Raw genomic sequence first — 16082 nt, 5'->3', positions numbered from 1 at the left:
CTAACATACAGGCTCCTCACTCCTTCCAGGAAGCAGATGCACAGGACTGCTTTCCCAGCAAGTTAGCGAACACTACCTCAGGTGACGAGCCCCTTCCCACACCCGTCTCCCACCCCTCGGATGCAGGTGCAGGTCTCCTTTGTACAGATTTATCTTAGGCGTGTTTCTCCTTTAACGTTCATTGCTGGTGTGTGGATGGTGAACACCATAGCTCCTGTCTCCCAGAAGCTCTTCTAACACACCCACCTTTTCCACAACGCACACCCCGGGCCCCTCACACTTGGGAACAATCCTCAGCAACCTAGAGTCGTCTTGGAAACATTTCAAACAAGAAAATTACCAGCCAAACTGTTTCCTGCTCCCCACACTCTGCGTGACCACAGAAGCACCTCTGCTCTTGATTTGAGAGAATGAGCAATTTTCATCAGAGGGCAAATTTTCAGCTGAAGAATTTGAGTAGTGACGACAAAGTGTGTGTGTGGAAATGCGCTCCGGCTTCATGTGTAGACCCACCACACACTGTGGTACTGTGCATTTGCTGGGAGGCCTCATTGGGAATATAAAGAGTACCATCTTCTCCAGACTGCTCTGCAACCCTCGTAAGAAAACTCACTACTGAAACCCTGAAATTGGGCTGATATGTTTTGTTTTGTCCCTCTTTTCTTGTCCTATTGGTCTTAGCTTAGCCTTTAAATAATACAGTACTACGAACAATTTATTTGGCCAAAGTAGGTCTGATTTTCTTGTCAGTGTGATAACTGTTTCTCAGAGAAGAGAGCCCCTGGGTTCTTCCTCTCGTTGAAATATGCATTAAAATATGCCGTTTCTCACTTGTCATTTTTAAGATACTTAGACTCTAAAAATGTAAAGTTATAACAAAATATACTCAATAATTACCCATAATAAAATAAAAGTTTCAAATATACAGATTTAATAAAAGAAATGCCCCAGGAATTTTACCTTGTCCCTCATAATGTTACAACTTTTACCCAATAAAACAGACTACCTTACTGAATAATACTCTCATTCACATTTAGTCCACAGTAAAAACAACCACTAAGTCATACATTGAAAAAAAAATCTCCATATAAAAAACAGCACTCTTTTTTATTTAAGAAAATGTATGCCAAGCTTGGTGAGGCACACCTGTAAGCCAAGCACCGTAAGAAGAGGCAAGACAGACCTGTGTTTGAGACCAGCCTGAAACACAGCAAGGCCCTGTTCCCCAACAGAGAGGGAGACATGAACTTGGAAACCCACAGGGAAACAGTAGAGCTACCCCAAGGCCAAGAGAACAGTGGAAAGCCCGGTTGCCCATCAACATTATCAAGGCAGTTCCAGTATTTATGTCCTATCCTAAAACTAATGAGAAGACACACACACAAAAAAAAAAAAAACAATAACAACAACAAAAAAAAACAAACAGAGAATGATTGCAAAAGAAAATAGCAACACTGGGATAACCAGCTCCTACACGATAATAAAACATTTCAAGAAGACAGAGTAATGAAGACAGCCTGGCAGGGCATGATGGGCTGGCCACCTAGTGCAGCACAAGCGTGTAATACGTGCCTGACACTGCTGTACCTTCTACTGCCTTCAAAGACGTAGCATGTGAACCCATGTAGTGCTACTGTGTGAGTAAGAACAGGAAACTGCTGAACATCCTCTGCTATACTTCTCTGATAGTTGGATTCCTTTCTGGTCGGTAGATAAGCTGGGTCCCCACAGCATGTTTGCAGACTATCTATCAGTTGATAGATTGCAGGTAAAGGAACTCCCAGTCCATCTAACCTGTTGGTTCATGAGTTCTCCATAAAAGAGCCTGAGCTCTTGGGTCCAAACTACACAGTGAGAAAGAAGTGGAGCTCCTTTATCCAAATAAATTTGTAGTTCGCAGGGGAAACTGGATATGATTTAAAAAAATCACTTAAGACCGGAAGTGTCCTGTTACCTTTCTTGAGTATTAATTTATTAAATTATGAAAGGCAATAATTCTCTCTGCTCCACAGTTGGATGCACTAAGAAATGCCTGATGAGACATTGTGCGAGCCTCAAAATCATCTGAAGGAGGAGTTCAACCTCGCCATGAAGAAACAATGGAAGGGATTGACTGGTGTGAGCGTGAGAGCGTGAGAGCGTGAGAGTGTGAGAGCATGCTGCCGAGTGCAGTCTGGTGCGGTCAAGCACAGAGGAATCCTGCAAATTTGTCCTTAAGATCTACTGGGGCAGGGACAGGGGGTGTGTGATCCGTCGGAAGGTGGTAGAAACATCTGGAGAAAGAGCTAGGGAGGAAGGAAATAGCTACAGGAAGTCTTTCCGTGGTAGTCCCATCTCCGTGGGACCAATGGATGAACTCATGTTCGATTAGAGAGCCTGCCTAAAACAAAAAACAAACAAAAAACAGTGCAAAGTAACTGAGGGAGATACCCGACACCGGCCACCGGTCTCCATCTGCAATGCAAAGCCAGGGGCATGTGTACACATGTGTGCACACATAGAATTAACACTCAGAAGTGTGGTTTATAAAGGCTGGTATCCTCCACTCTGACAACTTTGAACAGAATCTCACTGCTAAATCTCACTGCTAAAAAACAAGAGTGAGGGATTTTTCACTGGGCGGGGGCTTAGTACCCAATGCATTCACTATGTTGGATGTGGAACTCAGTTATCCTCTGAAGAGAGGAGGTCTTCTAGCTGTTCTCTCTGAGGTAGCCCTAAGTCATGCCCTCAAAACCAAGTATCCGAACAACTTTCTGGTCGACAATTGGCTTTACCCTCACTTTTAACGTGTGTTCATTGCACACAGTGATGGGCTTCATAAAGACTCTTCCTTTCACGTGCGTTATTTGATCATAGCCACCGGTGCACCGACCGCCCCTTTCTCACTTCTTATCCAGTTAAGATCCTTCTTACCCCAAGCTCTCTCACTTCCAGTTTCATGTTCTTGACCTGCGCGCGGGCAGTTGCCGAGGCTCATCTCAGGCCTTGGCTGCCATGACTGACGCTATAAGAAGCGTGGGTGGCAAGTGTCCTTGTAGAAGGTTGCATGGGCATCTTTCAGGTCCACATGCAGGCGATGCAAATTGGGTCACGTGGAGGTTCCCTTCTTAGCATTTTGAGGAACTCCCATACTGACTGGATGGACCAATCTCCCCTCAAACTCACCAATCAGTTGTTTCCTTGGCGTCGCTCACATTCTTGTCGATAGCCATTCTGACAGGGGCGAGATAGAATCTGAACGGATGAACATCTGTTCTAGGGACGTAAGGGCTTCAGGGGGTGGAACAAGGGGGCACCAAGACAACTTCTCTTTGATTCGCTCTCTCACGTTCAGCAGGTTCAAGGTCAGCTGCCGCCATTGATGATTCCCGTGTTCCCTCCCGACCAGCGGACCCTCGCAGCAGCTGCCCAACAAGGATTCCTCCTTCCTCCTGGTTTCAGCTACAAGGCTGGGTGCAGTAAGTACTCTGAGCTTTTAATTCCGGAGTGGGTGGAGTTCGCGGCTTTCAGTTGGAGTATTCAATGTAACTGCCATGCCCGGAAATGAGGTTACTCATTGAGCAGGAGATAAAACACAGTGGTGGTTTAGGAATGGTTTGGGTTAGCATAGGTAAGCACGCATCTCAGGTTTGTGCCTCCAAATCAGTACTTGTCCTTTACACCTCCCTTTTATGCCTTCCAGTTCCAGTACATACAGCCAAAATAAAAATCTAATGTCGGGAAAGTTCACTTTTAAAGAACTGTTTTCATACAGTTTTGCATTGTCCAATAATTTAACCCCAAGTTCCCCACAGAAAATGGGATCGTTGTGTCCTCCATATAAAGCCCATTGTAGTTGGGAGGCAAATGACCTTCATAGATTCGTGAATTGTAGACAGCCCCTCCCCCCACCCAGCCCATGGTGATGGTGTTTGAGAAAGCTGTGGAACCTTGGAGGCACAGAGTCCTTCCAGAAGATGTGAAACGTTGGGGTGACCCTTGAAGGTCTATGGCTCCATCTACTCGCTACTTCCTCGTTAATTTCTGACTGTGAATTTTTGAGAAGCCAGCCTCATACTCCTGTCTTGATAGAAGGCAGCCCTTCACGTTGTGAACCAGAAACCGCCCTTCCTCTCTTGTCTCCTCTTGCTGTGTACTGTGTACCGCACTCGTCACTCTTCCTGGTATTTCGAACCTGCTCTCAAACATTTGAAGGGTCCGATCTTTGACCTATGGTGGACAACTTTCTCCTGGTCCCTTGGTGTCATTTATGATTTAGGCTTAAAGGCTAGAAATAAGGGTTAAAACCCCAGGTGCAAAAATGCAAAACATCACTTGGCAGCAGAATTAGAGTTGATTTCTAGTGAAGTTGGGCAGAGACGCTCAATCTAAACCTCATCTCAAACCTTACCTCACGACTATTCAGATCCAGACCTCCATTTTCTCCTCCGTGTAGTTATTTTTTACTGATTTAGCCTACATTGCTTTTGACTCGGTTTTCCCGTGTTTTCAAATGAGTCAACAAATTTTCTTTCCATCCTGGACCCTTGACTTACCCATTTCAGAACACAATTACACAGTTCAAACTCTATAGATCATCCTTTAGTCTAGATGCACAGAATTCTCTTTTTTTAAAGGATAATTAAAGGCTGTGTTCTGAGTATTTAAAATTCTCAGAAAAATTCCCATTCTAAGGATGGAATTTTATATTCTATTGTCACTGTAAGCTTTGTGTCTGTAAGCATAAAGAGTCTTCAGCTCCCTTTCACTTTGTGTAAAGGAGAACTGGTCCTCACTTGAGACACAGGCAGCCAATGCGATTGTGGTTTTGTTTTTGTTTTTGTTTGTTCATTTGTTTGTTTCTGTAATCGAGCTTACTAAAGCAACCGAGAAGCCACTGCTTAAATAAATTGTCCTTTGCTCAGACTGCATTGCAAAGTACGCGTGTAGCACCACTTTCCTTTCCAGAAGAAAAGTTGGTATATTTCTCAGCAAATGTAGAAGTAAGGTCCATTAGCAAATATGTTGCAGAGGGACGTAACGAGGGTGAGCATTAGCCAGACACCTACAGAGCCAGACATGGCAGGAGCACAGGGCTCCTCACTCCCGCTGACAGCTGCCACACTCAACAACTCCAGTCTCCCTGTGTCAGGGACCAAACCAGGTTTTACCTTTGTGGAAACAGTTGGTGTTTTAACTGTTGGATATTCGTGCCTTGAGTGCTTAAAGTTATAGACAATACCACTTCTTCGGTTACCTTGGAAATAAAACTGAGTAAAGCTTTGGCTGCTGCAGACCACCTTCAGCGAGGCACCTTGCCAGACTCTAGAACTTAGCAGAAGTGGGCTGTGAAGGAAAGTGGCCGCCCTTGTTGACACCCGGACCCTCAGGGCAAGCCTCAAGGAGGAGCTGGGTGGGCGAGAGACAAACTCGACTGACTGTCTCCTCACTGATCACATTGCGAGGAGGGAAAAGTGGGGAGGGAAAAGCGGGGAGCAAAATAAAGCCTTCCATGTGTCTGCTCGCCCCACTTCCCCATTGCTGACAACCTGATTTTCTGTACCTGGCAGTCACTTTGAGTATTATGATGCAGTTCTCAGTGACAAACACTGGCCAGCCCACATACCGTGTGGATCCAAAACCAGAGGCTTCTCATCGGCTTGCGAAGTACCAGGCTGAGATCTGTCCAGTTGCTGAAAAGGTGGATAAATGTTCCCCATAGGCATGGCTGAGGAATCTGTCTGCTGCAGTCTGAGTCAACAAACCTTATTTTCAGAAAAAGAGGCTCCTTGGAGAATACAGCTATCGGCGGAGGTGCTGGTCCTGTTTTGAAAATAATAATAAAAATGTTGCCTGCCATGGAGCAGACAAAAGAGTTGTCCCATAGCTCCCGCTACAGGGATGCACAGTGCGGACTGATAACAGTGGGAGTCAGCAGTCAGAGACCTCAGAACACACGGACTAGATGCTCGGAAAGGGAGTAGGAAGGGCATTTCCTCCAGGCCGGTGAGTCTTCATGTCAGGTCACAGCCCTGAGAGTATTGATGACAAACTCTAGCATTCTGTTTGGGCATGTAATTAAACCCAAAATGCACAGCCCTATAAATCCATGCCTTGGCTTTCCTTTTTCTCCCCATTTCTTAAGACCTCAAAAAGTGATTGTAAACTTCTCTCTCTCTCTCTCTCTCTCTCTCTCTCTCTATCTATCTATCTATCTCTCTATCTATCTCTGTGTCTGTCTCTCTCTCTCTGTCTCTCTCTCTGTCTCTCTCTGTCTCTCTCTCTCTCTCTCTCTCTCTCTCTCTGTGTGTGTGTGTGTGTGTGTGTGTGTGTGTGTGTGTGTGTGTGTGTGTGTGTGTTTGGGGGGTGATAGCATTTGTTTAATATTGTTGTCATTGTTGTTGATCACAGACCTGGGCCCAGTCTTCCTGCCTCAGCCAATAGCATCTTGGGATTAGAGGTAACAGTCTCAGTCTCAGGCCAGTAATAAAGGTGAATTAGTAAATCAAGTGTTATGAGAGAGAGGAGGCTTGACTTTGAAAGGGTCATATGAAAACAGTCTGGGTAGGTCAACTCTATTTTACCCAATTCACTTAAGGAAAGGAAGTAACCCGTTAGTTCTTTCTCAACTCTTAAGCGGGCTACAGTGTGAAAATTAAGTTTATAACACATTATGTACAATTTCAAGACCAATGTATATCTGACAGTACCAGCTCGTTGGAAAGTAATCATGACAACCCATTAAATAAGTCTGGAATGTTAGTTCTGAATTCTAAGGCAAGTGGGCACACATGCAATTTGGTTCAATCACTCCTGGGGAGGGTCTCAGTGTATATACATGGTCTTCAGAGTAGAGCCCCAGCTTCTGAGGAAAAACTTTAACCCTTGAGCTCTGAGATTTCTGCCAGGCACCTACCTTCAAATAAAGGTTTAAGTAGCTTTGGTGCCTGCAAAAGTACTATGTGTTGGAAGAAAGACATATCCCCTGTGGTTGTTTCTCTTAGGAAACTCAACCCTACCTTAAAGGGACTAGATCCATTCGTTGTGTGTGTGTGTGTGTGTGTGTGTGTGTGTGTGTGTGTGTGTGTGTAAGTTGGTGTACACCAAACGTTTACATCTTGGGACAACCTTTAGAGACCTTGGTTGGTGGAAGGATTGAAGCTTGCTCTGCAGTTTTCTCTCTCTGGGCCCCTTCCCTCCATGCCAGGCTTCCAGATGATGATTTTCAAGAGCACCCCCCACCCCCGTTGCCTCTTCCTCTACAGTGTTTAGATTAGAAACAGAATTGGGAAGAGTAGATGACTCAATTATTGCTAGCCATAGACCTCTGTCCTTTTCTCTGTGTGGGCACAACATTTCCAATCCTTCAATTATAATAGTCACAAGCACTGGAAATTTTGACAAGGAAGCATTTTATATGGAAATAATAAAATCTCAAGAAAAGTCAAAATTCAATAAAAGAACAGTTTTTATGCACACTATAAAAAAGAACTGGAAAAGAACTGGCTTGATCACTTAGCACAGGGTGCAGAGTAGAATGTGTCATATGATGGTTGACACAAAGTCACCTTGCTAGAGGGACAGAAACTAAATATCTTGTGCCACCGGCCTGGAGGTGATCTTGGTTGACTCCCAGGGGCATGCTGGGTATTTTAAAACTGAAAGAAAATATAGAGGCATCTGCTTGGCACTTTGTGAACTTCTATATTTAAATTTCATGGACTTTTCTGCATTCTAAGGAGTGGCTGGACTTTCTTTTCTCCTAAAGGTGCCATCACATTGGTATGGCATTGAAAGGGCCTTAACTCAGGAAGGCCTTGGGGATCTCTGCATAGTGTAGTATTGCTGCTGCTTCCTCCTCCTCCTCCTCCTCCTCCTCCTCCTCCTCTTCCTCCTCCTCCTCCTCCTCTTCTCCTCTTCTTCTTCTTCTTCTTCTTCTTCTTCTTCTTCTTCTTCTTCTTCTTCTTCTTCTTCTTCTTCTTCTTCTTCTTCTTCTTCTTCTTCTTCTTGTTTTAACTCTGTTTACTATAGAGTTTGATTCTTTAAACCAGGATGTTGTCGTGAACATAAAAAACAAAAACAAAACAAAAACAAGTATTCCCACACAATTTACAGAACCATGTGTGCTGTTGTGAATATAATCAATGCATACATCTTTAACAGTTGATTCCGCCCTGTTTCTGATTCAGAGCTCTCTGTTGTGTTGGTTTTGTGAAATTCTCCCAGTCCCAAGTAGGCAACAGCAAACTAAGAAGTACTTGGAATGGCGGAGCGTGGAGGTGGGACCAGGTTCTAAGTCCACTGTTTTGGTCCTGCTCCAGCAAGTCTGGTGGTTTGAAAGAGAAATGTCCCACGTAGACTCACACACTTGAGTACCTTGTCTCCAGTTGGTGACACTGTTTAAAACAGTTTTGGGAGCCTTATAAGGTAGATCATTGCTGGAGGAACAGCATCAGTATGGGAAGGCTGTGCCTCCATACTCCTCAGTCCCTCAATTTGAAACCAGGCTGATCTCTTTACTTGATGACTTGATGGCCCACCTCTCCACAGCATTAGTAATGCTCCAATCTGAATTACCACCCCACTACCTCCTCTTCCCCTCCCCTCCCCCTCCCCCCTCCCCCTCCCCTCCCCCTCCCCCTCTCTCTGCCTCCCGTGTGTAGATGAAAGTGATATCTTCCTCCCTGGCTCTGCTTTTGCTCCTGCCTGTGTGACAACCTTTCCCTGACATCACAGGCTCTTTCTCCAGTAGGGACACATTCAGCCATGGCCAGCTCAAGGGCTTCTTTACAGGAATAAACACTTCCAAACTCAGCAACGGAATCAGACTCCCCCCAAGGCTTTGACTTATAAAATCTGAGGAAGGGAGAGAATTAGGGGTTTAGGGGGAAAATTAATCCCAATCGTCCTAACACAATATGGAAGGAGGCCTGGAGATCTGACCAGACATCCCCTTCCTCTGCTTACTGACCTGGGACCTGCAGTCTGAAATGGTCAGGACCTGGACACTGGTTTAATAAATGTGTACCATGTCGATGGGTTTTGCCTTATGCTTTGGTGACTGTCGGACACTGATTGCCTATGACCCGAGTGTCTGCCGACACCGTGGACTCTGTTACATCAGAAATTAGTGTGTGGTCTTCCAAATGCCAGAGCACAGGCCCTGTGCACCAGAGAGACACAGTGGAACCCGCAAGGTCTCCCGCCAGGCAACGACACATGTGGTATTAAGTAGAAACAGAAACATGTCAACAGGCTTGCCTGAGGAAGTCGATGGTATTTAATTCCTAAGCATTAATTTTATTGTGGCATACGAGGAACTAATTAACTGAGAGTTTCCTTTCTTATAGGAAGAGGAAACACTGTTCAGAGAACTGATGCCGAGTAAATACAGCGTATCTCAAGTTTATTAAGCCTGGCTTATCAACGTCTATTTACTTAAGCTAATCTCATAAGGCAATTAAGTCTTTCTATCATTATGCTGCTATTTTATGTAGCACACTTCTGAAAAATTAATCGATGTGCTAAGATGCAAAAAGAGCATGCGATTGAATCTCGGAATCGCTGGTTTCACAGAGCCGGGAGTGATTAAGTACAGTTCCTTCAAAAAAAAAAAAAATCACGTAATTGTTTCCAACTCGAGCCTAATAAACAGACAAGTGGAAACAGACACGTGATGAACGCTAACGGGAACAATCCCGAAGTTGGAAGTAATAAAGGGAGCTGTAAAGGTGGAGGGGGAATCAGGTTAAAATCCCTCGCTGCCTCTCCAGAGGACCTGAGCTGATTCCCAGCACCCAGGTTGGGTGACTCACAACCACCTTTAACTTTATCTCCAGGTGACCTGACGAGTCTTCTGTCCTTTGAGGGCACCTGCATGCATGTGGCACACACATGGACACATAAATAGAAATCAATTTATATCTTAGAAAGGGACGAGCTTCCAAAGAAGGAAGCATTTCCATCAGCATCCCCCACAACTGCAAACTCTGCTGTTTCCCTCATCTGGTCTCCAGCCTGATCCTTGAAGAAGTTGGGGTGGGGGTCACACTTACAAATGCTTGGGGGGCCTATGCTTTCATGACATCATCTTTTCTCAGTGTCTCAGAAGGTCACCACTTCCCTTTGTGCCTTCACTCTTTGAACACCCAGGCAGCCACGGGAGCAGTCCCAGATACTTCATACGATAATTGATATTTTTAATTGACTCGTTATAACCGTTTCTAAAGAAGACAAATCATTGTCACATCACAACTGGGTATTAAGTGAGCAATCCAACTCTGAAAATAAAGACAGATGAGCAGAATTAAAATCCTGTCACTCATTCTAGGTCACAGCCCAGTTGAGTCCACCCATTCCAGGTGGCTCTTTCCCAACCTCCGGGGACAGCTGTGCTATGTGCTTCCCTTGGAAGTGTGGGGTTCTGTTACATCACCCTCCAGGTGCCATTTAGAGTCTTGTAGGCTAAGAGGCATCCCACATGTATTTCCCACTGGCTGCTTTCCTCCCCGCCGCCCAGTTACATTTCTCGTCACCGTGGCCAGTGGATGGCATGAGGCAGTCTAAGTGAGGAAGGGGTTTGGGGGCTTGAAGTCCACCCTGGGGAATGGTGGTCGTGGGAGCCCGAGGGGAGCACTCACAGAGTTTCAGCTGTAGGAGCCGGAGCAACCAGCGTCCTCTGGTGGAGTGCTTCCTCCTAAAGGTTCCACAACCTTCTAAACTGGAGGCCAACCATTCACATGTACCTCTGGGGGGGGCGAGGGGGCATGTCCATGCAAGCCAGGACACCTGAAGACCACAGACTCTGAGCACAGTCCCGGAAATGAGATGTCTGCCCTGACACACGGAACAGCGCAATGTATATAAAAAAATTTAAAAATCTTTAATTACATGCTAACCCCTAAGGACAAGCCAGATATGAAAGAGAGAGCAAAATCCATTGTGTCTACATTGACTTAAAGGAATTCCCTTCTTTTAAATTGCTATGTCTCAATATTGTAATCCTACTAGGTCCATTTCCTCTATACCATTCCATTCCTCGCTAAGACACGGAGGCAGGCCTTAGACGTATATTCTGGCATAGTTCTAGATGCAAAAGCAATTAGTTTATGAATGGGCCTCTCAAGGTGAGTTACTGTGTAGCCATTTAAACGCCACCTCTGCGGTAACACTAGAACGCAGAAGCGAAAGGCACCTTGCGAAGAAGTTCCCCTTTTCAGAGACAGCAAAGCTGCCTAATCCAGGATCTTCATCCCCACTAGAAATTTCCAATTCTGGCCCAAGAGTTGATGGTAAAACAGGCACTTCATTGATGATACGCAGAAATGTCTGTTCTGAGAGGCATTTCCTAAAGTGTTCATAAATTAATCTCTTTCCAAACTAGCTATGGAGGGGACTATTAAATAGAATAAAGTTTTCATTGCCACGCTACATTAAAAAGTCATAAAACTATTTTATTAAAAGAACCTCCCATCGGGAAAAAAAAAAAAAGGTTAGCCCGTGACAGAGCACCTACAAGCTAACGATGTTCTCTCTCGGAGTGTCTTTTTTAAAATATCTATAGAGCCAAACAAGGCCCAATATATTTTACCTTCCCAAATAAAATTTCACTAGAGACATTTTGCATCCATCCCTTATTGTCTGGCGGGAGTTAATACAAAATATTATCACGTCTCATAAAATTTTTCAAATTAAAATCATATTATGCTATGATAGCAGGCTTGTTCTCTTCCTTCCTTCCTTCCTTCCTTTCTTTTTCTCTCTCTCTCTCTCTCTCTCTCTCTCTTTTTCTTTCTTTCTTTCTTCCTTTCTTTCTTTCTTTCTTTCTTTCTTTCTTTCTTTCTTTCTTTCTTTCTTTCGCACTGAGAAAGCCATTCTTTACTTCTTCCTCGGAGTCCACCATGCTGTTTGAGGAGAGTCCTCATATATCTAAATGCTCTGGGGCTGGAGTCATTGCTCAGCGCTTTGGAGCAATAGATGCTCTTGTAGAGGCCCTGAGAAGCCACAGGGGCTTCTCCACCCTCTGTGACTCAGTTTCCAAGAGTTCCAACGCCCTCTTCTGGGATTTATGGTCACTGCGTGCACCTCTACGCACAGAACTGAAATTAAAAAACAAAAAAAAAAAACAAAAAAAAACAAAAAACAAAACAAACAAACAAACAAAAAAAAAAAACAACTCTCAAAACCAGGTCTCAAAAACGAATAAATAGACAGAGAGTGAGCGTACGGCTGTTCTTACTGCTGTGGAGAGACACATCTCAGGTTCCTTGGACTTCACAATAGGCTGTTGTAAGGCCTTCAGTGGGATGACGGATGACTTATCTTGTCCCTGTATGGCATGTTTTCCCAGTCTGTCTTCAGCAGCACTCAGACACTTAAATAGATGGCAATAGCAACCGGGCAACCAAACAGCTTAACACTCTGGAGATGCATACTATTTACTCAAAATGGTGTGTGTGTGTGTGTGTGTGTGTGTGTGTGTGTGTGTGTACATGTGGTGTGTGGTGTGTGGTGTGTGTGTGTGTGTGCATGTGGTGTATGGTGTGTGTATGTGTGTGCATGTGGTGTATGGTGTGTGTGTGTGTGTATGTGTGTATGCATGTGGTATATGGTGTGTGTATGTATGTGTGTGTGCATGTAGTGTATGGTGTGTGTATGTGTGTGTGTGTGCACGTGGTATGTGATAAGGTATGTATGTGTGTGTGTATGTGTGTATGTGCATGTGGTGTATGGTATATGTATGTGTGTGTGTGTGTGTGTGTGTGGTGAGATGTATGTGTGTGTGTGATGTATGATATGTGGAGTGTGGTGTGTGGTGTATGGTGTGTGTGTGTGTGTGTGTGTGTGTGTGTGTGTGTGTGTGTGTGTGTATACAGCCTAACCAGAGAGGTTGGAACACAACTTGCATGAAATGGTTCTCTCTCAGGTCATGTAGATTGCAGGGATCAAATTTGGGTTTTGAGGTTTTGTGGCAAGCCCCCTACCCTCTGAGCTTACCCCTCATCTCACTGACCTAAATATAGTTTACTTTCATATCTATCTAGTCAGACATGAATTGCTTTTGGAATAAAAAAGTTTATAAGACAGATCATGGAGTAGAAAAGATATCCGTTCCCTGAAAATATATAACAGAAAATTCATCTTTCTCTTAGACTCTTTTTAGAATTCATCGTGGTGTGGAAAATTAAACCCAGGATGCCCGTGTCCTAGAGAAATGCTCTAGCCCTGAACTACATCTCTGGAACTAATGATTTATCTTCTATGCAGGATGTCACGCCCTCAGCCTCTACCCTTCTTCACTACCTGCTCTTTTTATTATAGGGAGCCAATTTTTTTAAAAATTGTTTGTTTGAATTAAACACTGTATCTTCAAACCAATTGTTTCTTATTTTTAGAATTATTTGCTTATGATCTGTTTCTTTCATTAAACCCTAAACTTTCAATCCACCAGGAGGTATATCCAGTTTTAGATACTTGACTAGCTTCATAACTAAGTAAATTCTTCATTCATTCGTTCATTCTTAGAAGCCCTAAATGAGTCAGGCACTGTGCTTGGAAGTGAGTATTGAAAGATTCGTAAAACATAGTCCCCGCTTTTGGCATGCCCACAATCTATCTGAGAAGAATTGAATTCTTCTAGTGCGAGTGTCTATTTCTGCCCAGAACTCATGTGGTACAATTCCAGTTCTTGGGGTGATTCTTCTAGAAACTGGGGCATTCAGGACAAATAGGTCAAGAGAGAGAAGCCCTTAGGGAGAGGGATCCGAGAGCTGCTCTGTCCCTTCTGAGTGGTGGCTTCTACAAGCAGCATCTATGAAACGGTCTGTCATTGTATGTGGTACTGGTCAGGCCCTTGCTCTTAGGCTTCCTGGCCTCCAGCACCATAATAAGTGAATGTTAGTTGGTCATGAAAGGGGCTCACTCCTGTGAGTCTGGCACTTAGAAGGCTGAAGAAAAAGATTGCTGAAGAGTTGGAGGCCAGCCTGAGCATGACAGAGATGGGGAGGGAGGGAGGGGAGGAAGGAGGGAGGGAGGATTGGATTCTTGTTTCCCAGGCACCTTGTTTCTGATACTGTGTAGTAGGTCGAATACAGTAAGATGGTGATGATGTAAAGAATTGCGGTATGCTAGAAATGTGCCTCGTGTTGAGAGGAAATGTTTGGAAGAAATTCATCTAAATCAATGAGGGAAAACATATCCAGGGATGGATGCCTCTAAGTGTGGGGATCTCTACTTCCAACCTCGAGTGACAAATGCAGTTGAACAATTGTTGTGGTGGAGGCACACTCTGACCCAGAACCCAAGAGGTAGACTAGGGTTCACCTGACCCTGAGCCAGCATCACAAGGAACAACTCAAAGACATGACAGGTGAATCACTTGAGGGCCTGAGATTTTGTTCAGGGAAGTGGTTTTGCAGCTTACTATGAAGAAATAACAAAATAATTGAAGAACTAAAGCCCAAGGTTGAGGTCATATAAGGCATCTATGCATCTGTCTCCATACAGGCCCATACATGTTCATTCATCGACACACACTACTCTGTCTTCCCACACACACATCCATCCATATATCCACCCTCCCATCAATCCACCTACCCCATCCACTTATTCATGTATGCATCCATGCATGCACCCATCCATGCAACCATCCATGTACCCATCCATGCACCCATCCATGCCTCTATCCATTCACCCACCCATGCACCCATCCAGCCCTCAGTAAAACGAGTCTCTCAACTTGTCTCATGTTTCCATTGGCACTTGTCACTGCACTCAATAGTTATTAATTTATAATATATAAATTTTAAAACATTTATTGGCTACTTGCTGTGTGTTAGGAGCTAAAATGCAACATTTACTAAGAAAAGCATGGTCGCTTCCCCAGGTACTCCCACTCTATATAAAGCTCTCCTCCTGGGTTATAGAAAGTTACCCCTCAGTTCCTAGTAATGCAACATCACAGAGCGGGAACTCAGGACAAACAACGGTTTCTTCTGACTCACAGGTCAGAGCCACATCTGAGGGTCGCCCTCTTCCCAGCTGATGCAGCATGTGACACGGCACAGAGTCACAAGGGACAGGGTTCCTGTTTCTCTTCTAAACTCCCTGGTGTGTAATCACAAAGCTCCCATCTCTGGTCACCCTCCAAATGCCCTCCTCTCAGCACCACAGTTACAGGCTGGAGAGAAGGCTCAGCAGTTAAAGGTTCCGATTGCTCCTTCAAAGGACCCAAGTTCAATTCCCAGCACCCACAAACACCTGTAACTCCAGCTCCAGGAGATCCGACAACTACTTTTGACCTCCTCAAGTACAATTACATATGTGGCATAATCACACACAGGTACACAACTGTGCACACAGCAATGAAATAAATCTCGACGAATAAACCATAAACCCCCCTGTTAGATTGTGTTTCACCTTCTTAATCCCTCCCAGTGAAGGTTCAGTATAAACATGTGTGTACATGTGTACACACACACACACACACACACACATACAAACCATACATGCACACACACATACACACACACACGTGTGTGCACGCGTGCTAGCATATGTAAAATGTTCCAAATTTGACAAAGTTCTAAAATTCAATAAATACTAAATGCCCACACTCAGTCCAGGCGGGGAATAAGGAATTTGGAGGACAGTGAGATTCCGTTCCTGAGCCACAGGTCAGAATGAAACCTCCGTGGTCTCCCTGTGGCTCACCTGTGGTCTCCCCCTCTGTTTCCTCAGGCCTCTTTTCAGCCAACTAATTGGGGCCTCTGCTCTCTGCAGGTGCTGTCCCTCTCCTGTCCCATCCCGATTAGTCCAGGCCATTAGCATTTCCCACTGGATTTAAAGCAGTGGGTTTAACATGTCTCTTTGTCTTGCCTCTCCCTCTCCCAATCGATCTCTCTCTAGCCACAAAATTGATCTGGAACACAAATCAGGCTGTGTCACCAGCCCGCTTAGCATCGGCACTGGCTTACCGTTGCCATCAGAGCAAAGTGCAGGGCTCTGCGAGCTCTCAGTTCTGGTCACCCTCTGGGCACGCAGCTCACTGCTCCTGTTCTGTACTGGATATGTTAGAAGGATGTACCTGTGTATGCTGGGGC

At 44.7% G+C, this 16082-nt stretch overlaps 1 protein-coding gene across 11 annotated transcripts in view; it reads left to right on the top strand.

Moving 5' to 3' along the window:
* Sox5 (SRY-box transcription factor 5) overlaps nt 1-16082 on the top strand; it is a 955415-nt gene that overhangs the window by 824884 nt on the left and 114449 nt on the right. For 7 of the 11 annotated variants that reach the window (NM_001415821.1, XM_017592402.3, XM_039106953.2 and 4 more), the window contains one exon: nt 3338-3461. In NM_001415821.1, coding sequence (NP_001402750.1) covers nt 3338-3461 — 124 coding nt within the window. The remainder of the gene's footprint in view (nt 1-3337; nt 3462-16082) is intronic. The other 4 variants (NM_001415822.1, NM_001415823.1, NM_001271267.2 and 1 more) reach the window with 1 other exon arrangement.

Source organism: Rattus norvegicus, chromosome 4 (assembly GCF_036323735.1).
Source record: "Rattus norvegicus strain BN/NHsdMcwi chromosome 4, GRCr8, whole genome shotgun sequence".
NCBI classification, from domain to species: Eukaryota; Metazoa; Chordata; class Mammalia; order Rodentia; family Muridae; genus Rattus; species Rattus norvegicus.
This window is presented reverse-complemented; position numbering and strand designations above follow the sequence as displayed.